The 23,886-nt window shown below is 40.0% G+C and overlaps 1 protein-coding gene and 1 non-coding gene across 10 annotated transcripts in view; both read right to left on the reverse strand.

Annotated features, from left to right (window-relative positions):
• Nucleotides 1-23,886, reverse strand: part of IPO11 (importin 11) — a 221,033-nt gene that overhangs the window by 185,808 nt on the left and 11,339 nt on the right. For 8 of the 9 annotated variants that reach the window (XR_013532297.1, XM_078365462.1, XM_002744924.5 and 5 more), the window contains 2 exons: nt 17,425-17,568; nt 12,598-12,698 (listed from right to left, as the gene is read on the reverse strand). Coding sequence is in view for 8 of the 9 variants with exons in the window: in XM_078365461.1 (XP_078221587.1) it covers nt 12,598-12,698; nt 17,425-17,568 (245 nt within the window). In the remaining variant the exon portion in view is untranslated. Of the gene's footprint in view, nt 1-12,597; nt 12,699-17,424; nt 17,569-18,698; nt 18,784-23,886 lie in introns of those variants that run through there. The other variant, XM_078365460.1, reaches the window with a different exon arrangement.
• LOC118151866 (U6 spliceosomal RNA) lies at nt 12,399-12,503 on the reverse strand. The gene has a single exon (XR_004740271.1). It is a non-coding gene; the product is annotated as a U6 spliceosomal RNA (small nuclear RNA).

Here is a 23,886-nt window from a genome sequence, read left to right on the forward strand (position 1 = left end):
GCTACAGTGAACATATGAGTGCATGTGCCTTTTTGACAGAACAATTTATTTTCTTTTGGATATACATCCAGTAACAGGAATGCTGGGCCAACCAGTATTTCTAGATTCTTTGAGATTATCTCCAAACTGCTTTCCACAGTGACTGACGCATTTACTTACCTACCAACAGAGTGTAACTAACTTCCCTTTTCTCCACAGGCTCACCAGCATGTTGTTATTTGGACTTTTTTTTTTTTTGAGACAAGGTCTCACTCTGTTACCCAAGCTGGAGTACTGTGGTGTCATCACAGCTCATTGTAGCCTCTAACTCCCAGGCTCTGGTGATCCTCCTGCCTTAGCTTCCTAAATAGCTGGGACCACAGGTACACACCAAAACACCTGGCTAATTTTTCTATTTTTTTGTAGAGATGGGGTTTCGCAATGTTGCACAAGCTGGTCTTAAACTCCTGGGCTCAAGTGATCTGCGCACTTCAGTCTCCCAAAGTGCTGAGATTACAGATGTGAGCCACCACACCTGGCCTTAACTTTTTAACAATAACCATTCTGACTGATGTGCACAGAATCTCACCGTGATTTTGGTTTGCATTTCTCTGATGATCATTGATGTTGAGCTTTTTTTCATATATTTCTTGGCCACTTGAATGTCTTCTGTTGAGTAGTGTCTGTTCATGTCTTTTGCCCCCCTCCCCCTTTTTATTTTTTTTAAGACGGAGTTCCGCTCTCATTGCCCAGTCTGGAGTTGAATGGTGGAATCTCGGCTCACTACAACATCTGCCTCCCGGGTTCAAGCGATTCTGCTGCCTCAGCCTCCCGAGTAGCTGGGATTATAGGCATGTGCTACAATGCCCAGTTTGCCAATTTTTTAATGGGGTTATTTGGCTTTTGTTTGTTTGATTGCTTAAGTTCCTTATAGATTCTAGATATTAGACATTTGTCAGATGTTAAGTTGTGAATATTTTCTCCCCATTCTGTAGGTTGTTCTTTTTGTTGATAGTTTCTTTTTTTCTCTTTTCCTCCACCCAAATCTCATCTTGATGTTGACAGCTTCTTTTGCTATGCAGAAGCTCTTTAACTAGGTCCCACTTTTTAATGTGTTTATACTGCAACTGTTTTTGACTACTGTCTTAGTCATAAATTCTCAAGGCCAATGTCCAGAATGATGCGTGTTTCCTAGTTTTCTTCCCATTATTCTTACAGTTTTAGGTCTTGCATCTAAATCTTTAATCCATCTTAATTTTTGTGCATGGTGAAATGTAGGTTATCCAGTTTCAAATCTTTTGCATATGGCTCGCCAGCACTCCCAGCACCAATCACTGAATAGTCCTGTCTCTGTTGCTCATTTTTGTCAACTTTGTTGAAGATCAGATAGCTATAGGTGTTTGGCTGTATTTCTGGTTTCTCTATCTGTTCCACTGGTCTGTGTGTCTGTTTTTGTACCAGTACCATGCTATTTTGGTTACTACAGCCTTTTAGTATAGTTTGACATCACGTAAAGTGATACCTCTGGCTCTGTTCTTTTTGCTTAGGACAGCTTTGGCTACTTGAGCACTTTTTTGGCTCCACATGAATTTTAGAATAGTTTTTTCCAGATCTATGTAAAATGACATTGGTAGTTTGATAGGAATAGCATGGAATTTGTAGATTGCTTTGGGCAGTATGGCCATTTTAACAAAATTGATACTTCCCGACCATGAGCATGGAATGTTTTTCCATTTGTTTGTGTCATCTATGATTTCTTTCAGCAGTTACTTATAGATCTTGTAGAGATATTTGACCTCCTTGGCTATATGTATTCCTAGGTAATTTATTTATTCAATTGTAGCTTTTACAAATGGGACTGCATACTTGATTTGGCTCTCAGCTTGAATATTCCTGATGTATAGGATGCTACTAATTTGTGTTCATTGATTTGGTATCCTCAAATTTTACTAAAATCATTCATCAGTTCCAAGAGCCTTTTGATAGAGTCTTTAGGGTGTTCTGGGTATACAGAATCATACCGTCAGCAACGAGAGACAGTCTGAATTCTTCTTTTCCTATTTGGATGCCTTTTATTTCTTTCCCTTGCTTGATTGCTCTAGCTAGAACTTTCACAGAATTCACTTTTTTAAATACCAAAGGGGAATCCTAAAACTGATAAGACATAATAAGTGAAACAGAAATAATGAACTAGAAGATGGGTCTGTAGAATATTCAGACTGAAGACTAAGAAAAAAATGCACTTCTGCTTCTGAGAGAGTTCACTAGCCAGATATGCACTTAAAGAACACTAAGCTGGGCACAGTGGCTCATGCCTGTAATCCCAGCACTTGGGAGGTGGAAGGGGGAGGATTGCTTAATGCCAGAAGTTCAAGACCAGCCTGGGCAATATTAAAAGACCCCATATCTTAAAAAAAAAATTCTACAGGCAGTTCTTCAGGCAGAAACAAATGAACTCAGATGGAAGCAAAGCATAGTTAACACTGCCTGTAATCCCAGCAGTTTGGCAGGCCAAGGCAGGTGAATCACTTGAGGTCAGGAGTTTGAGACCACCTTAGCCAACATGGTGAAACCCTGTCTCCACTAAAAATACAAAAATTTGCTAGGTGTAGTAACAGGTGCCTATAATCCCACCTACTCGGGAGGCTGAGGCAGGAGAATTGCTTGAACCAGGGAAGCAAGGCAGAGGTGGCAATGAACCAAAATTGTCTCATTCAACCAGGAAGACAGAGAAAGACTCCATTTCAAAAAAAAAGGTAAGTTAAAGTGAATACTGTTAATAAGATAATATAAAATAAAATTTTTGGGTTTTAAAATGTACATAGAATTAAAGCAATAGCATTAAAGATAGGAAGGAAGGATTACACAGAATTAAAGTATTACTATACGGCTCTGGCATTAACTAAAAAAAAATAAAGGGCCCACCATGGTGGCTCATGAATGTAATCCCAATCCTATGGGTAACTGAGATGCAAGGATTGCTTGGGGCCAGGAGTTCAAGATCAGCCTGAGTAACATAGCAAGACCCCGTCTCTACAAAAAATGAAAAATAAAAAAATTAGCAGAACATGGTGGCATGCACCTGTAGTCCTAGGTACTCAGGAGGCTGAGATAGGAGGATTTCTCAAGCCCAGGAGTTCAAGGCTGCAGTGAGCTAAGATTGTGCCACTGCATTCCAGACTGGGCAACTGAGCAGGACCTTGTCTCTAAAAACAAAACAAAGTTTAAAAAAATAATAATAAAGTACTAATACAAGGATATCAAGGATGTATGCTGTAATCACTTAAGTCATGAAAACATACTAAACATTTTAGAGAGTAAAACTGAGTAACAAAAAATGTCTTGAATACAGTTGTCCCCCTTAATTCATAGTTTTACTTTCCATGTTTTCAGTAATCTACCATCAATGAAGTAGACTCACTAAATGGAATGGAAAATTCATAGGTTTTGAATAGCACAGCATTCTGAATAGCATGATGAACTCTCATGCTGTCCCTCCCTGTCTGGCCTGGGTCGTGAATTATCCCTTTGTCAAGCATATCCATGCTGTACATGCTTCCTGCCCACTAGACATTTAGTAGCTATCTTGGTTATCAGACTGAAAAAAAAATACTAAATGGACTCAGGACTATCTGCAGTTTCAGGCACCCACTGGGAGCCTTGGAACCTATCACCTACAGATAAAGAGAAACTACTGTAATCCAAAGTAAGGCAAGAAAGAAAAAAAAAGGGAACAAATATCAAGACATACAGAAAACAAAGTGTGGGGATGAACACCATAGCTCACATCTGTAATCCCAGTACTTTGGGAGGCCAATGCAGGAGAATCACTTGAGTCAGGAGTTCAGGACCAGCCTGGACAACATGGTGAAAGAAACCCTGTCTCTACTAAAAATACAAAATTTAGCTAGCTGTGGTGGTGGATGCCTGTAATCCTAGCTACTCGGGAGGCTGAGGCATGAGAACTGCTTGAACCTGGGAAGCAGAGGCTACAGTGAGCTGAGATGGCATCACTGTATTCCAGCCTGGACAACTGAGCAAGATTCTGTCTCAAAAAAAAGAAAACAAAGTATGGGTAGTAGATTTAATCTCAATGTATCAGTAATTACATTAAGTGTAAATGGGCATAATACCAAAATTAAAAGACATTTATGATAAAATTGGATTAAAAAACAAATCCAAATCCAGGCATGGTGGCTCACACCTTTAATCCTAGCACTTTGGGAGGCTGAGGCAGGTGGATCACGAAGTCAAGAGTTCAAGACTAGCCTGACCATGGTGAAACCACTTCTCTACTAAAAATACAAATATTAGTAAGGCGTGGTAGTGCATGCCTGTAATCCCAGGTACTTGGGAGGCCGAGGCAGGAGAATCACTTGAGCATAGGAGGCAGAGATTGTGCCATTGCACTCCAAGCCTGGGCAACAAGAACAAAACTCCATCATAGATAGATAAGATAGATAGATAGATAGATAGACAGACAGACAGACAGACAGACAGATAGATAGATAGCTGGGTGTGGTACTGAACACCTACAGTCCCAGCTACTCAGGAGGCGAAGGCAGGAAATCGCTTGTACCCAGGAGGCAGAGGTTGCAGTGAGCAGAGATTGTACCTGCCTAGGCAACAAAGCAAGTCTGTGTCTTAAAAAAATTAAAAAATAAAAAATTCAATTATGTGCTACTTACAAGACACTGGTTGTTTTTTGTTTTTTGTTTTTTTGGTGAGGCGGGGTGTGGCTCTGTCCCCCAGATGTTACTGCAGTAGTGCGATCCTAGCTCACTGCAACCTCTGCCTCCCAGGCTCAAGCCCTCCTCTCATCTATCTCAGGCTCCCAATTACCTGGGACTACAAGTGCATGCCACCATTCTCAGCTAATTTTTTGTATTTTTGGTAGAGATGGGGTTTTGACATCATGCCCAGGCCGGATATACATATTTTACTTATTTATTATTTTTGAGGCAGGGTCTCACTTTGACAACCAGGCTGGAGTACAGTGGTGTGATCTCCACTCACTGCAAACTCTGCCTTTGGGTTAAAGTGATTCTCCTGTCTCTGCCTCCCGAGTAGCTAGGATTACAGGCATGCACCACCACACCCAGCTAACTTTTATATTTTTAGTAGAGTCGGGATTTCATCATGTTGGCCAGGCTGGTCTCAAACTCCTGACCCCAAGTGATCCACCCACCTCAGCCTCCAAAAGGGCTGGGATTACAATAGAATATGCATTTTTTTTTTTTTTGAGATGGAGTCTTGCTCTGTCACCCAGACTGGAGTGCAGTAGTGCGATCTTGGCTCACTGCAACCTCCACCCCCTGGGGTTCAAGCAATTCTCCTGCTTCAGCCTCCCGAGTAGCCGGGACTATAGGTGTGTGCCACCACGCCCAGTTAATTTTTTGTATTTTCAGTAGAAATGGGGTTTCATCATATTAGCCAGGATGGTCTCAACCTCCAGATCTGTGATCTGCCCGCCTTGGCCTCCCAAAGTGCTGGGATTACAGGTGTGAGCCAAATCACCCCACCATATATCTTAAATAGAACACAGAAATACCGAAAGACAGAAAAAGATTTATAATGCAAATACTAACCAAAGATGGCTGGTGTGGCTCTATTAATATTGGAAACACTACACTTTAAGCAAAAACATATTACTAGCTTATATTGTTAGGTTTTTGTGTTCCCATCCAAATCTCATCTTGAATAATAATCCCCCTGTCAAGAGAGATATCAGGTGGAGAAAAGTCAAGGGAGATACCAGGTGGAGAAGACGTCTCCCTCATGCTGTTCTTTGGGATTACAGGCGTGAGCTACCATACTCGGCCTTTTTTTGTAATTTTAAAGTAATATAGGTTGGTGCCTCACGAGGCGGGTTTTTTTTTTTTTTGAGATCAGTTCTCACTCTATCATCCAGGCTCAAGTACAGTGGCATGATCTTGGCTCACTGCCCTATCTCCTAGGCTCAAACCTACCACAGCCTCCCAAGTAGCTGGGACTACAGGTACGTGCCACCATGCCTGGCTAATTCTTTGTATTTGTGGTAGAGAGACAGGGTTTCACCAAGTTGCCCAGACTGCGCCTTTTTGTTGAGACTGAGTCTTGCTCTGTCGCCCAGACTGGAGTGCAGTGGCATGATCTCAGCTCACTACAACCTCTGCCTCCTAGGTTCAAGCAATTCTCCTGCCTCAGCCTCCAGAGTAGCTGGGACTAACAGTTGCCAGCCACCACACCCAGCTAATTTTTGTATTTTCATCATGGGATTTCATCATGTTGGCCAGGATGGTCTCGAACTCCTGACCTCGTGATCTGCCCACCTCAGCTTCCCAAAGTGCTGGGATTACAGTCATGAGCCATCATGCCCGGCCATTCAGTTGTTTTTTAAATTTCCTTCGTGATTTCTTTCTATATTTATAGGTTAATTAGAAGTATAGCATCTAATATACAACATGTAGGGCTTTTTAGTGTTTTGTTACTTATTTCATTTCTTAAAATGTGCTGTCTTGCTTTATGATCCAACCATAAGGTATTTTGGTAAATGTTTCATGTGCACTTGAACAGAATGTGTTTTGCAGTTGTTGATTGTAATGTTTTCCATATGTTAATTAAGCTGAATTTGTTAATTGTGGTATTCAAATCTTCTGTGTCCTTATTGGTTTTGTACTTTTTCCATCTGTAAGAGAGGTGCATTAATTTCCAAATATGGTTTTTCCATCAATGAGAGAGGTGTGTTAATCTCAAAATATGACTATGGACTTGCCTATTTATTCTTTTTGTTCTGATTTTGCTGTCTACATATGAAGGTTGTATTAGCATCATAACAGGGTTGTTATTCCCGTTTAATTGACCTTGCCATAATTATGAAATGTTCCTTTATTGCTAGTGTATTAGTCTGCTTTCATACTTTTAAAAGAACTGTCTGAGACTGGGTAATGGTTTAAAGGAAAAATATTTAACTGACTCACAGTTCAGCATGGCTGGGGAGGCCGAGGCCAGCAGATCACCAAAGGTCAGGAGACCAGCCTGACCAACATGGAGAAGCCTCATTTCTCCTAAAAATACAAAATTAGCATGCCTGTAATCCCAGCTACTCAGGAGGCTAAGCCAGGACAATAACTTGAACCTAGGAGGCAGAGGTTGTGGTAAGCGAAGATTGCACCATTGTACTCCAGCATTAGGGCAAAACTCTGTCTCAAAAAAAAAATTATGAAAAGAAAGAAAGAAAAAGAAAAGAAACTGAATGGTATGAAAGTACTACATATCAATGCTTGTGAAACTACAGTTATGATTATATGAAAAGCCTGAATGCTTTAAATCCAAGTACATAAGAAAAACTGAAAATCAATTATCTAAGCTTCCATCTCAAGAAGGTAGAAAAAGAATATCAAATTAATTCCGAAAAATTAATAGAAAGTACATTAAGCCTTAAAAAGAACAAAAACCAGAATAGACAACTAGGCCAATAGAATAAAAGTGAAAATCCAAACCAAATCCACTTCTAAAGTGCCTGTATAACAAGAGTACTGGGCCAGGCACAGTGGCTCATGTCTGTAATCCCAACACTTTGAGAGGCCAAGAAAGATGGACTGCTTGATCTCAGGAGTTCCAGACCAGCCCGGTCAACATGTCAAAACCCTGTATCTACCAAAATACAAAAATTACTCAGGCATGGTGGCTACACCAATGGTCCCAGCTACTCCAGAGGCTGAGGTAGGAGGATCACTGGAGCCTGGGAAGTCAAGGCTACAGTGAGTTGTGATGGTACCACTGCACTCCAGCCTAGGTGACAAAGTGAGACCCTGTCTCAAAAAAAAAAAAAAAAAGAAAAAACAAACAAGGGTACCATCATAATGCAATGGGGAAGGAACAAATGTCCCTACTTCACGTAAGCACCTTGTACAAAAATAAATTCCAGATGGATCATACACCTAAAATTAAAAAAAGAAAACAAAGCTTTCAACAGAAAACAGAGTATTTTCATGACCACAGGTTGAGAGCAAAAATTTCATAAATAGGCTAGGTACAGTGGCTCACACCTGTAATTCCAGCAGTGTAAAAGGCCAAAGTGGGAGGGTCACTTGAAGTCAGGAGTTCAAGACTAACCTGGGCAACACAGCAAGACCCCATCTCTTAAAACAATTTTTTTTGATTAGCTAGTGGTGGCACACACATGTAGTCTCAGCTACAGGGAGGCTGAGGCAGGAGGATTGCTTGAGCCCAGAAGTTAGAGATTACACTGAGCTATGATTGCATCACTGCACTCTAGCCTGGGCAACAGAACAAGACCTGGTCTCCTTTAAAAAAAAAAAAAAAAAATTTTAAATTACTTAAAAAAGAAATAATAACAGAAAGGTAATTAAATTAAACGTCATTAAAATTAAGGGCTTCTGTTCACCAAAAGACACCATTAAGAAAGTGAAAAGGCAAGTCACATAGAAGTTATTTTTTTTTTTTTGCAGTCAAGAGTCTCGTTTTGTCGCCCATGCTAGACTGCAACCTACCTCTGCCTCCCAAGTTCAAGAGATTCTGCTGTCTCAGCCTCTCCAGTAGCTGTGATTTACAGGCATGTGCCACTATGCCTAGCTAGTTTTTGTGTTTTTAATAGAGATGGGGTTTCACCATGTCAGCCAGACTGGCCTCAAACTCCTGACTTTGGGTGACCTGCCCACTTCAGCCCCCTCAAAGTGCTGGGATTACAGGCGTGAGCCACCATATCCAGCTTAGAAGATTTTTTTTTTAATGGCTGAATATTACTGCATTGTGTATATGTACCATATTTTCTTTATCCATTTGCCTGTTGATGGACACTTAGATTACTTCCAAATCTGGGCTACTGTGAATAGTGCTGCAATAAACATGGGAGTACAGATATCTCTTCAATATACTGATTTCCTTTCTTTAGGGTATATACCTAGCAATGGGATTGCTAGATCATATGGTAGCTCTAATTTTAGTTTTCTGAGGAGCCTCCAAACTCACCTCCACAGTAGTTGCACTACCTTAGGAGAAGATATTTTTAATATGCATATTTGACAAAAAAACTCCTACTCAAAATTAAAATCCCATAAATCAATAAGATAATCCAATTTTTTAAAATGTGCAAATGACAGACCCTTCACAATAGAGAATATCCCAGTAACTAATAAATACAATGAAAAAGTCCTCTTCATTCGTGAAGAAAATGCAAACTAAAATTACCAAGCCCACCAGAATGACTAAAATGAAAGATCAGACCATGTGTTGATAAGAATGCAGAGCAAATACTAACACTCACATGTTGCTGTGGGAGTGCAAACTGGTACAACCAGCCTAGAAAATTCACTGACAGAATCTACTAAAGTTGAACACACATCTGACTATAAATGGTAATAAAATGCACATGTGTAAAAGTTTCTGGAGTGTTTTAGGTGTTCTACCTAGTTCCAAGCGGCAGTTACACAGGTGTCTTTTCACTGTAAACATTCAAACTGAACCCTTCATTTGTGTACTGTTGAAAGTATGTTATGTATTACACTTCAAAGAAACTATTTTAAAACCTTAATGACTTATTCAAGGTTAATAAACAAATGAGAAAACAAGATTAAGATAAGTATTCAAGTCATTAGAAATGATCTCTCTAATCCTTTTATGACTGATGACTATGTTATACTTTCCATACTTTCCATAGCAGATAGTTCCCTTCTACTAGCAAATCCATGATATAATGTGTTCTCCTATAATGTTTTGCTTTTAAGCTTGTAATTAAACTTTTTCTTCTATGCCAAGGAGCCAGGTTCAGCAGTCTGCATAACTCTAATTAGGATAAAAATGTATAATATAATGACTAGCTATCAAAATATGTGGAGAGAGATCATGCAAAAAAATATACAGATGCTCCTTACTTATGATGAGGTTACCTCCTGATAAACCCACACTAAATCAAAAAATATTGTAAGTCAAAAATGTATTTAATATATCTAACCTACTGAACATCATAGCTTAGCCTAACCTAACTTAAACATGCTCAGAACATTTACATTAGCCTACTGCTGGACAAAAGCATCCAACTAAAAGCCTATTTTATAATAAAATAATGAATATCTCATGTTGATTTATTGAACACTGTACTGAAAATGAAAAATATAATGGTTGTATGGGTACCTGAAGTACAGTTTCTACTGAATACATATTACTTTCACATCATAGTAAAGTAAAAAAAAAAAAATCATTAAATCAAACCACCATAAGTCAGGGACTCTACAGATATTAAAGAAGCCATTTACCTAAAGAAAATTCATATCTTTAGCAATTCTCTAATAATAGTTAACGTTCCACCTTTAATTCTATGCACAATATCATTAGATGAATTCAAACCGTATCCCAAGCAGAAATAGGATAGTATTTAATTAATTAGGACCCAGAAAAATACGGTAATGGTAACAAGCTTTTTCAGTAATTCTCATTCTGTGACAATGGTTAAGAGTAGGCTCTATGAAAAATGAAACAGGTAAGTAGAGAAACAAGCATATTTTCAAAAAGTTTCAAGTTTAACTGTAAGTTGAATTACTAATCAGCCACCCTTGCTCCCTTTCTAAATACATTCATCTCCTTTCCTGCTTTCATCTCAATATATACTAAAAGATACAGCTTGGGATTTATCTACCTAATATTGTATAAATTATCTCTTAACTTTTTAAATTTAAACTAAATTCCAGGTTCTAATTCATTATGTAAAAGTACAACCTTAAATATTTAATTATAATTTACTTTCCCTGCAAAACAATCATTTATTTATTTTTATTTTTATTTATATATATTTTTTGAGACATAGTCTCACTCTGTTGCCCAGACCGGAGTGCAGTGGCATAATTTTGGCTCACTGCCACCTCTACCTCCCAGGATTAAGTGTTTTTCCTATATCAGCCTCCCTGGCAACTGAGATTACTGGCATCCACCACCATGCCTGCCTAATTTTTGTATTTTTAGTAGAGATGGGGTTTTGCCACGTTGGCCAGGCTGATCTCAAACTCCTGACCTCAGGTGGTCCATCTGCCTCAGCCTCCTAAAGTGCTGGGATTACAGGATTGAGCCACTGCGCCCAGTCAAAACAATCATTTATAACTATATCCTTTATATAACCAGTAAAACAAAATGAATTTTAGAAGTCACATAAAATTTTGTTCTGTTTTGTTTTTTATGAAATGCAGTTTTGTTCATGTTGCCCAGGCTGGAGTGCAATGGCGAGGTCTCAGCTCACTGCAACTTCTGCCTATGGGGTTCAGGTGATTCTCCTGCCTCAGTCTCCCAAGTAGCTGGGATTACAGGCATGCGTCACCATGCCTGGCTAATTTTGTATCTTTTTTTTTCAGTAGTGACAGGGTTTCTCCATGTTGATCAGGCTGGTCTCCAACTCCTGACCTCAGGTGATCTGCCTGCCTCCGCCTCCCAAAGCGCTGGGATTATAGGTGTGAACCACTGTGCCAGGTCAGAGATGAGTAAAATTTAATTGGACAAAGTAGTAGAAAAGTGCTGCTGGGCCATTTCCTATAAACAAATAATGCACACTTTCTCATCACTACCTACCATATTTCTCCCCAAAATTATGAATTAATCCTACCTAAAAGTTAATCCTATCTAAAATCCTAACAAAGAAGACATGTTTGCTTTAAACCATATTATAATATCCTAAGCCTGAAATATTCTAGTTGTTTCCAATGTTACTCAAGGACATGTTTTATATGTACTCCGAAGTATTCAGACTTTTAAAAAAAAGTCTTATGGCTTTAAGAATTTACAGAGCTACTGTGCCATCTACTGGAAAACACAGATTATGTTACTTCTTTGGCAAAATTCACTACCATATTTTCTATCAAACAAATCCCAGGGTCATGTCTACAACGCTTTTCTTCCATCAATTACATAACATGTAAAATTAACTACTAAGAGAAATCTGTTAACTACGTACATAACTGAATACTAATGTGATTACAAATGTGTACTACTCCATTTCCACCACAGAGGAAGAATGCATAAGACTCAGAAACTAACACCCAGTTGGTTCAGGATTGACCTGGGATTTCCTTCTGAATGGCTTTTTTCTAAATCCTAACCGTATACTTCTGTTTCTTTTTTCTTGAGATGGGCTTTCGTCACGTTGCCTAGACTGGTCTCAAACTACCACTCAAGCAGTCCTCCTGCCTCAGCCTTTTAACTAGGTAGGACTAAAAACAAAATGGCTTTTGTTCAACATGACTCACTAAGCATGATCCTTGCAAGCAGAAGGCAAACCACACACACACACACACACACAGAGACAAAGAGAGAGAGAGAGAGAGAGAGAGAAAGAGAAACATAAAACCATGAAAACAACAATATGGCTATTGATTTGTCATTAACTAAATAGAACACTTATTCAGTAGCAAACACTTTTTTTGCGTTTTTTTCTTTTAAATATCAAACACGTCACAAATTTCTACAACATACTTGCAGAGACCATGCTAATCTTCTCTGTCTTATTCCAATTTTAGTATATGTGCCACAGAAGCAAGCACTAACCCATTCTTTTACATAAACAAGTACATTCTTTTACCTTCCTGAATTTGGAAAGGATTACACTCAAGAAATAGGGGAAGTGACGGAACTTACTGAGGTGCTACACGTCTCCAGTAGCGATCAATTCCATGTTTAAAATACAGTACAGCAAGCCACCTTACATTTATATCCAAAGTATGGTTTGTGAAAATATTCTATAAATAAAAAACATAATATTAGAATTAGCATGGAATAAGTAAAAAGTAAACATAATATTAGAATTAGCATGGAATAAAAAAAAGTGTCCACAATAAAGTATGGACACTTTTATTCGCTCTTGTCTCCGAGGCTGGAGTACAATGGCACACACAATCTTGGCTCACTGCAACCTCCGCCTCCCAGGTTCAAGCAATTCTCCAGCCTCAAGCCCCCAAATAGCTGGGGTTACAGATGCCTGCCACCACAGCCAGCTAATTTTTTTGCATTTCTTTTTGTAGAGATGGGGTTTCACAATGTTGGCCAAGCTGGTCTCAACCTCCTAACCACAGGTGATCCAACCACCTCAGTCTCCAAAAGTGCTGGGATTACAGGTGTGCACCACCACTCCCTGACTAGACAAATCTTTTTATTACATTTGTTTACATTCTATCACTACATATATCATATTGATATTTATGAAGTAGATACAGTTCTACAATTCATATAAGAAAGTATACCTGCTCGGTTGTATGTTAACTGTTTAAGCTGAGTAACAATCATGTAGAGAGTCATTGTACTATTCTGCTTTTAGGTGTGTTTGAAAATTCCCCTAGTAAAAAGATTAAATTCAGAAAACAAGCAAACCTAATTATGTTTCAAATGAATACCATAACCCCACACATATCCAATAAAACACATTACTTCCAAATTAGAAAAAGTAGTCCCACTACAGCACAGATTCAAAGGAGTCAAGGCCCCAGGGTTGTTAATACATGCTATGAAATAAGCCTATTTCTGGCCGGGCGCGGTGGCTCAAGCCTGTAATCCCAGCACTTTGGGAGGCCGAGACGGGTGGATCATGAGGTCGAGAGATCAAGACCATCCTGGTCAACATGGTGAAACCCCGTCTCTACTAAAAATACAAAAAATTAGCTGGGCATGGTGGCACGTGCCTGTAATCCCAGCTACTCAGGAGGCTGAGGCAGGAGAACTGCCTGAACACAGGAAGCGGAGGTTGTGGTGAGCTGAGATAGCGCCACTGCACTCCAGCCTGGGTAACAAGAGCGAAACTCTGTCTCAAAATAAAAAAAAAAGAAATAAGCCTATTTCATAGTACCCTCCTTATGGAAACAATTACAAGTAAGTTTGATAAGGTGGGACATGGTTGGCTCACGCCTATAATCCCAGCACTTTGGGAGGCCGAGGCGGTGGATCACCTGAGGTCAGGAGTTCGAGACCAGCCTGGCCAGCATGGAGAAACCGCATCTCTACTAAAAATACAAAAATTAGCCGGGCATGGTGGCAGGCACCTGTAACCCCAGCTACTAGAAGCTGAGGCAAGAGAATCAGTTGAACCCAGGAGGCAGAGGTTGTGGTGAGCTGAGATTGCACCACTGCACTCCAGTCTGGGCAACAAGAGCAAAACTCCGTCTCAAAATTTAAATATAAAGCTAGATGTGATGTGAATAACACAACTCAAAATTAACCGCTACTCAAAGAATGTATTCATTATGTAACTCCAAATAATAATGACTATAATTACACTTTGCCTGAGAACAAAAACAACTCAAATTCCCAGAGGTGACCTCCTAAACCTTGCGTACAAAAATCCCAAAAAAAAAAAAAAGAAAAAGAAAAAAAAAGAAAAATATTTATAACTTTTTTTTTTGGAGACGGCATTTCACTCCCGTTGCGCAGGCTGGAGTGCCGTGGAGCGATCTTGGCTCACTGCAACCTCCCAGGTTCAAGCGATTCTCCTTCCTCAGCCTCCTGAGTAGCTGGGATTACAGGCATGTAATGACCAGCTACCTATTGTATTTTTAGCAAAGATGGGGTTTTGCCATGTTGGCCAGGCTGGTCTGGAACTCCTGACCTCAGGTGATCTACCTGCCTTGGCCTCCCAAAATACTAGAATTACAGGAATAAGCCACTGCACTCAGCCAAGTATTTGTTAAAAAGAGGCTCACACCTGTAATCCCAGCACTTTGGGAGGCTGAGGCAGGTGGATCATTTAAGATCAGGAGTTCGAGACCAGCCTGGCCAACATGGTAAAACCCCCATCTCTACTAAAAGGACAAAAAATTAGCTAGGCATGCTGGCAGGCACCTGTAATTCCAGCTACTCAGAAAGCTGAGGCAGGAGAACTGCTTGAACAAGGGAGTCAAAAGTTGCAGTGAGCTGAGATCCTGCCACTGCACTCTGGGCCTAAGCAACAGAGTGAGACTCAGTCTCAGAAAATAAAAAAAAAAGGAATGTACACTATATAGTCATTTTCAGAAAATCATGTGTAAATACAAAAAAAAAGATTACGATAATTGTGTAACTCCCATTTATTCCTTCAAACTGCTGGCTACTGGGTGCAAGTCCCTCTTTTGGGTCTCCATTATAAAAGACACACTTCTTTTACCAGATTAATCACTTTTTTTTTTTTTTTTTTTTTTTGAGACAGAGTTTCGCTCTTGTTACCCAGGCTGGAGTGCAATGGAGCAATCTCGGCTCACCGCAACCTCCGCCTCCTGGGTTCAAGCAATTCTCCTGCCTCAGCCTCCCGAGTAGCTGGGACTACAGGCACGTGCCACCATGCCCAGCTAATTTTTGTATTTTTAGTAGAGACGGGGTTTCACCATGTTGACCAGGATGGTCTCTATCTCTTGACCTTGTGATCCACCCGCCTTGGCCTCCCAAAGTGCTGGGAATATAGGCATGAGCCACCACACCCGGCCAGATTAATAACATTTGATCTTGACATGTTACATGTCCACCTTCTATACTAGATTGAGTCTTGTCTTATGCCTAGATCCTAGCACAGTGCCGAGCAAAGCAGAAACTTCATAACTTTCTATTGAGCAAATGAGAGAATGATTGGAAGTAATATGGGAATACTGTGAAAGCTGGTGAGTCTCAGTCTATCTCAACTACTCTTGGGAAAACAAGAAAAGTCAAGCTGCAGATGTCAATCCAAGTTGCAATATCTTATAAGTACTTTGAATAACAGGACTAGAACACAAACCTGAGATGATGTACACAAATATAGGAGTCTCCTGACTAGAATGAACAGCTAGGGAAGATCAAATGTGCCAAGATAGTGAGTACAGAGGAAAAAGGAAGACTAAAACACAGCAGCTTGTTCATCTACTATAGATATAATCTGTTCTATAATATAAAAGAAATGTTATATCCCTCCTTTAAGAAGAAAATTACAACTAGTAAAAATAAAGACATCGGGAGGCCAAGGTGGGAGGATCACTTGAGCCCAAGGAATCTGGGACCAGCCTGTGCAACAAAGCAAGACCCTGCCTCTACTTTAAAAAAAAAAAAAAAAAAAAAAAAAAAAAAAAAAGACCTAGGCATTTAAAATTATTAAGAATGTTTAGTTATTCATATATAAAAAGACAACAGTTAAGCAACGCCTATTGGTTTTTAAAGTCCAACAGTAATTAAAATAAGAAATTTTGCCCAGGCTAGAGTACAACGGTGGAATCTTGGCTCACTGCAACCTCCGCCTCCTGGCTTCAAGCGATTCTGCCTTGGCCTCCCAAGTAGCTGGGACTACAGACAGGCGCCACCACACTCGGCTAATTTTGTATTTTTAGTAGAGATGGGGTTTCACCATGTTGGTCAGGCTGCTCTCAAACTCCTGACCTCAGGTGATCCACCTGCCTCGGCCTTCCAAAGTGCTAGGATTACAGGCGTGAGCCACCGCTCCTGGCCCTACTCAAGATAATTTCTAAAGATTTATACTATGCCTAAAATGTACAAACATGATGCTAGGATTACATAAAGAATAAGATGTTTTCTTTAGTATCTCTTAAAATCAATCTTTTTTTTTTTTTTGCCTTTTTCTTACTGATCCAAATAGTCAACTTTTATTTGTTATATTCAGAATAACAAGTCTGACTCTAAACAATTTCCCTTATAGTCATGACCAATATTTTCTTCAATCTAATAAACAAATCAAACTTTTTGGGCCAAGAAGTATATGACAACTGCTATCACTTATTTTGCAAGATATGGTAAACAATTTTGCTCTCAATCTATGACCCAGTCGCAAATACTGAATCAGTTTTTAATCCAACCCAGCTTTGTTGTCCTGACCACAAGCTAAACCTTAAACACTAATCAGAGTTCTCAATTTCTCAGAAGAAAAGTATAAGGAAGCTGTTTAACACAAAAAGACTTCTTTCATTCTGGCATTGAGAAAATAATTTTGATTAACTAGTCAAAAACTTTAAACTCCAATAAAGGTTTGGTTAAAGCACATATTGTTAATTAATTATACTATTTCCCATTACACCCAAAAAAACATCAGTTGTGTCAAGAGAATAAAATTTTTAGATGAGAAAAGAAAACATTTTAAAGTGAAATACACGGTATGCCTGATGCGAAGACCTGAACAACTATTGCAACATAAATTACGTGGGGTAAAGATAAAGACAGAATATGAAAGCGTGCTACCTGAAGTCCTGATGGTAGCTACTGTAACATATTAAAACCGAAGATCATCACAGTTTTGCCTTCTGAACAGATGTTACATATGCCTTGCTTATTTTTATATTTATGAACAAATATTTCTTATCAACCCTTAAGAAGCCATAAAGTAGTAAGACAATGACAGAGGCAATATCAGCCAAACATTTGAATCTATTTCACTAAACTACCAATAAAACTAAGTTTTAAAAACAATTAAATTAATGTTGTCTCATTTTATTAAAAAGAAAAGTAAACAATTTTAGAGCAACTTACCAGCAACACTGAATAGAAACCTGGCTGTGTCTCCCACTGCTTCAACTGCTCCTCAGCTGGTTTTAACACAGCAGTATCCTGACTGGTGGCCTGTGTTAAGACCTGAAGAACAACAGTGCTGGCACTATTGAGATCCATGGAAACCTGGCAATGATAAGTTAACATACTTGAATATACACTATAAGTAATAAAAAATTAACAATATAAACGGAGACAAAGACCTTTCACGTTCTCAATTACTCCTATTCATCTACTTCTTCACGTTTCTGCCTTTCTGCCTTCGTGTATACCCATAATCTTCTTTAAAATTCATAATCAAATTATTTTTGCTTAAATAAATTTATTCCTAAAGAAAACTATCTTTCACTATTCCATAAATAGAAGATAATAAATTAAGGGAGGGGAAACACACACAAACTTCAAAGGTTCGACATTTTGAGTAAGTACCATTATGTGCCCAAGACTAAGAATAATGCCCTCTGTCTTAAAAAGGAGATTAATAAGTATTATAGGACTGGGCACAATCCTGTAATCCCAGCACTTTGGGAGGCTGAGATGGGTGAATCACCTGAGGTCAGAAGTTTGAGACTAGCCTGACCAATATGGTAAAACCCCATCTCTACTACAAATACAAAAGTTAGCCAGGCATGGTGGCACATGCCTGTAATCCCAGCTACTAGGGAGCCTAAGGCAGGAAAATCACCTGAACCCAGGAGGCAGAGGTTGCAGTGAGCAGAGACCGCACCATTGCACTCCAGCCTGGGCAACAAGAGCGAAACTCCACCACCCAAAAAAATAAAATAAATAAGTGTTATAGGCCAGGCATGGTGGCTCACGCCTGTAATCCCAACACTTTGGGAGGCCAACGTGGGCAAATTCGAGGTCAGGAATTCGAGACCAGGCTGACCAACATGGTAAAACCCTGTCTCCACTAAAAATACAGAAGTTAGCCAGGTGTGATGGCGTGCTCCCGAACTACTCAGGAAGCTGAGGCAGGAGAATTGCTTCAACCCAGGAGGTGGAAGTTGCAGTGAGGTGAGATGGCGCCATTGCACTCCATCCTGGGCGACAGAGAGTTTCCATCTCTAAATAGACAAATAAATAAATGTTATAAAAGCATTAAACCATATAGACAGAGCAAGACTCCATCTCTAAATGAATGAATGAATGAATGAATGTTATAAAAGCATTAAATTATATGGTAGCACCTAACATTATACTGGACAAAATCAGAAGATAGAAAAGAAAACTTAAAAAGAATTGTTTTGACTCACTGGTAAAGTACTTTGTAACATCATCTTAACGTGCCACCAGTGGTACATGTCCAGATCATCTTAAGAAATATACAAAATGAAATGCTGTGGGGAAAAAAGTCAAACTGACCTACTAAACAAAAATCTAAAACCTAAGTCAGAAAGGATCTTAAGGTTTAGATCATCCAATCCTATACCACATAGCTGAAGCCATTAAACAAATATATAATTTCTTGAATTTGTTGAATTCTCTAGGATTCTGTTTCTAATTTTATTGTACCCCCAAAATTGTATACAACTGTATAATTAGCAAGTCATATATAGTTATTCACAATATATATGTACAAAATATAAGGATTAAAATTGAAAGCTAAAATTTAACAGAAAATAAGTCAAAGTTCTTAGAGCAGGGGTGACAGGGAATAGCTTTGTACTGTGTTGATATAGCTTAGTGATAGTAGCTATCTCTAAAACTGAAGAATGTTCCAGACAGTAAAAGTCTGAAAGTTATTAGCCTATAAAGAATATAGCCAAAGCAAATGAATACCTTTGTTAAAATAATTATAACTGGCCAAGCACAGTGGCTCACACCTGTAATCCCAGCACTTTGGGAGGGCAAGGCAGGTGGATCACGAGGTCAGGAGTTCAAGACCAGCCCAGCCAACGTGGTGAAACCCCGTCTCTAAAAAAAAGACAAAAATTAGCTGGGCATGGTGGTGGGCGCCTGTAATCTCAGCTACTCGAGAGGCTGAGGCAGACAGATCACTTGAGCCCAGGACTTCAAGACATACCTGGGCAACACAGCAAAATCCTGTCTCTACAGAAAATACAAAAATTACCCAGGTGTGATTGTGTTTACCCGTAGTCCCAGCTACTAAGGAGGCTAAGGTGGGAAGATTACCTGAGCTCAGGGAGGTTCAGGCTGCAGTGATCTGTGATCCCACCACTGAACTCCAACCAGGGCAACAATGAAACCCTGTCTCAAAAAAAACAGACTGACTGCAACTGAGTGTGTCACTTTATATTGGGTATTCTGGCAGGGAAGGCTTCTGAGAAGTGACATTTATGAGACATGAATGTCAAGAGAAAACCAACCAAGCAAAGATCAGAAGGCAGAGCTTCAGACAGGGAAAACAACTAGAAAAAAGGCCTTGGGATTAGAAACTAACTTAAGAAGGCCAATATGACTGACACTTAGTGAGGAAAGGGGAAAGTGGAAGAAGATGAAGTTAGAGAAGAGGGCAGAAACAAATTGTCTAGACTTTTCATACAGGTATAAAAATAGCCATAGGATAAGAAGAATATAAATATACTGATATCAACATATGAATGGAGAAAAGCTCTACCACAACTCATCCTCATCCCACCCCCACTCTACCAGAGAAATAAAGATAAAAGTCACAGCGTTGCTTTGGGCTACTACTAAAAAAATAAATCACTGACTACTGCCAACCCTCAAAACAATTTTCCCCTAAAGCAAAGATTATGCAGAGAACATAAACTCACACAGCCAAGCCATCCTTAAGTTTATCCTTATCTCTTATCCTTACTCTTATCCTTATACCCCACTTACCCTCACCATTTTACCTGTTTTAGTGGAATCTGCTAGAGTTTCCCATCCCTGCCTCCTTCCAGTACCCTGCCCCATCCAGGTCCTCCCCTTGCTTTGATCCCTACTCCTAAGAAGCCCATCCAGTCTAGGGGGAAGAGCTCAGTTCATACATTTCTGGAGCGCCTATTTTGTGCCAGACACTGCAGTAGTTGTTAGAATAAGAATCAGAATAGTCTCTGTTGTCTTCCCACAATCTGTGGGCTACCAGGGAGGCTACTTGGGAGGCTGAGATGGAAGAATCACTTGAACCCAGGAGGCGGAGGCTGAAGTGAGCTGAGATTGTGCCTCTGCACTCCAGCCTGAGCAAGAAAGTGACTCTGGCTCAAACAGAAAATTAGAAGAGAAGAGAAAGAGTATTTCTGGAATGACATGAGTAGCTCCACAGACCCTCTCCTCAGGGATACAACCCTAACTAGTGAAAATTATAAAAAGCTCAAAGTCTCTGGAAAATGTCTTAAGCACATGCAGCAAACATAAAAACATCTATGCAACAAATAGTACCAAATCTTGGTACGAACAGTAAGAATCTGTGGCTTTTGAGCCACAAACCCAGCCCTGCCCCACAGTGTGAGGAAGCTCTACTCCAGGGACATATAACCAAGAACACAGGGCTCTCTCTGACCCTAACTCCCAGCTGAGGGCTACAGTTTCTCCCCAGTATGAGAAACGCTGGTAGCCAGCCAGCCAGCATTTCTCATACACGCCAGCTATATGCTGCAGAAGTTCTACACCAGGCAAACACAGCTAGAGGTCTAGGGCTCTCTTCTTCTACCCAGGTACCACTGCTGGGGCAGAAGCTCTACCACAGGGCAGCGGGCCAAGAATAGTGAGCCTCAATTGTGCCCACAACAGCTTGTTCAAAGAGCAGAGGTACCACACCACAATAAATAACGTAGCCAACTCAAGTTTGACCATTTGCCACTCAGAAGTCAAAGCATGGTGTGGTAAAAGAATCGCAGCTTTTACTTAAACGTCAGTAGATAGGAAAACCGCCTAGCTCAAACCTCAAAGGAACCATCTCAGTTTTTTTGGGCTGAGTGAAGGGGTTTAAGGAGAAAAACTTGGTATAAGAAACATACAGGAGTGGTGCATGAAGGTACGGGTCTGCAAGCCTTATTTATTTTACTTTTGTTTGTAAGTCTAGCTCTGTCACCAAGAATGAAGTACAGCGGCGCCATCTCAGCTCACTGCCACCTCTGCCTCCTGTTCAAATGAGTCTTGTGCCTCAGCCTCCCAAATAGCTGGGATTACAGGCATGTGCCACCATGCCTGGTTAATTTCAGTATTTTAATAGAGCTGGGGTTTCACCATGATGGCCAGGCTGGTCTCGAACTCCTGGCCTCAGGTCATCCGCCCACCGCAACCTCCCAAAGTGCTGGGATTATAGGTATGAGCCACCATGCCTGGTCTGCATGCCTTGTTTCAATGGCTATCTTGAGAAATCACCTATCCAGTGGTACAGTTGGCATCATCTTGACTTCAGCCTGGTGGCGGTAGACTATCTGTAACTACTAAGCAGGAGGATTCCACAATTGAGTCTCTACGCCTGGTTTGTTTTAAAATTAGCCCCTGGAAGAATCACTTGAACTCAGGAGGTAAAGGTTGCAGTGAGCTGAGATCACATTACTGCACTCTAGCCTGGGTGACAGAGCAAGACTCCATCTCAAAAAAAAAAAAAAAAAAGCCCCTGGAATTTCTAAGCAAGCCCACAATCAGGTAAGTGAGTACTGTGTACAGGAATGCCTGGTGGGAAAGGGAGGAAAATAAAGAGTTTTAAATACACTGTAAGGCCCAGGTATGGTAGCTCACGCCTGTATTCACAGCACTTTGGGAGGTCAAGGTGAGCAGATCACTTGGGATCAGGATTTGAGACCAACCTGGCCCTCATACCAAGCCCCATCTCTATTAAAAATAAAAAAAAATTTAGCCAGGCATACCATGGCACATGCCTATAGTCCCAGCTACTCAGGAGGCTGAGGCACAAGAATCATTTGAACTCAGGAGGCACAGGTTGCACTGAAGAGAGTGCACTACTGCACTGGAGCCTGGGCGACAGAGGAAACTGTCTCAAAAAATAAAATAAGGCTGGGCACAGTGGCTAACGTGGCTCACACCTGTAATCCCAGCACTTTTGGAGGCTGAAGCAGGAGGATCACCTGAGGTCAGGAGTTCAAGGCCAGCAGGCCAACATGGTGAAACCCCATCTTTACTAAAATACAAAAATTAACCAGGCATGGTGACATGCACCTGTAGTCCCAGCTACTTGGGAGGCTGAGGCAGGGGAACCACTTGAAACCGGGAGGCAGAGGTTGCAGTGAGCTGAGATCAAGCCGCTGCACTCCAGTCTGGTGTCAGAACAAGACTCTATCTCAAATCAATCAATCAATTAATTACTTAATTTAATAAGACAAACTGTTAGACTCAGTCTGGTGTCAGAGCAAGACTCTATCTCAAATCAATCAATCAATTAATTACTTAATTTAATAAGACAAACTGTTAGACTACTTTCTGAGATTAAGGAGCCTGGCGTGATGGTTCACACCTGTACTTGCACCCAGCACTTTGGGACACTGACACAGGCAGATCGCCTGAGCTCAGAAGTTCAAGACTGGCCTGAGCAACATGGTAAAAACCCATCTCTACCAAAAATATAAAAAATTAGCCTGGTGAGGTGGCACGCCCCTGTGGTTACAGCTACTTGGGAGGCTGAGGTGGGAGGACTGCTTGAGCCCAGAAGGCTGAGGCTGCAGTGAGATGAGATTGTGCCACTGTTCTCCAGCCTGGGTAATAGAGGAAGACACTGTCTCAAAAAAAAAAGATAAAAAGATTAAGAAGGGAAAAAAATTTAAATGCATTTTAAAGCTGGGATTCTGAGTTACAATAACATTTGGAGACTTTAATACTCCATTTTCAGTAATGGATAGAACTAAGAAAAAGATCAACAAGGAAATACAAGTCTAGAACCACATTAACTCACAAATGAGACCCAACAGACATTTACAGAATACTCCACTCAACAACATTTTTCTCAAGTACACATGGAACATTCTCCAGGAGAGACCATATGCTAGGCCACAAAACAAGCCTCAATAAATTTAAAAGAATTGAAATGATGCAAATATGTTCTCATACAAAAACTTCACAAATATGTGGAAATGAAAAAACTCACTCCTATATAACCAACAGCTCAAAGAAATCACAGGGAAATGAGAAAATATTTTGAAATGAATGAAAATGGAGACACGATATACCAAAACTTCTGAGATATAGTCAGAATAGGATGTAGATTACTATTTCTGAGATGTAGATTAGAGAGACGTTTATAGCTGTAAATGCCTATACAGTTCTCTCTCAATATATGAGGGGGATTGGTTCCAGGATCACCCATAGATACCAAAATCCAAGGATGCCCAGGTCCCCTACACAAAATGACATAGTAGTATCTGCATAACACATGCATATCCTTCCACATACTTTAACTCACCTCTACATTACTTACAATGCCTAATATAATGCAAATGCTATATAAATAGTTGCTATACTGTATTTTTTGTTTTATTATTTAATCTTTTTGAATATTTTCAACATGACATTGGT

This window comes from Callithrix jacchus, chromosome 2 (genome assembly GCF_049354715.1).
Source record: "Callithrix jacchus isolate 240 chromosome 2, calJac240_pri, whole genome shotgun sequence".
NCBI classification, from domain to species: Eukaryota; Metazoa; Chordata; class Mammalia; order Primates; family Cebidae; genus Callithrix; species Callithrix jacchus.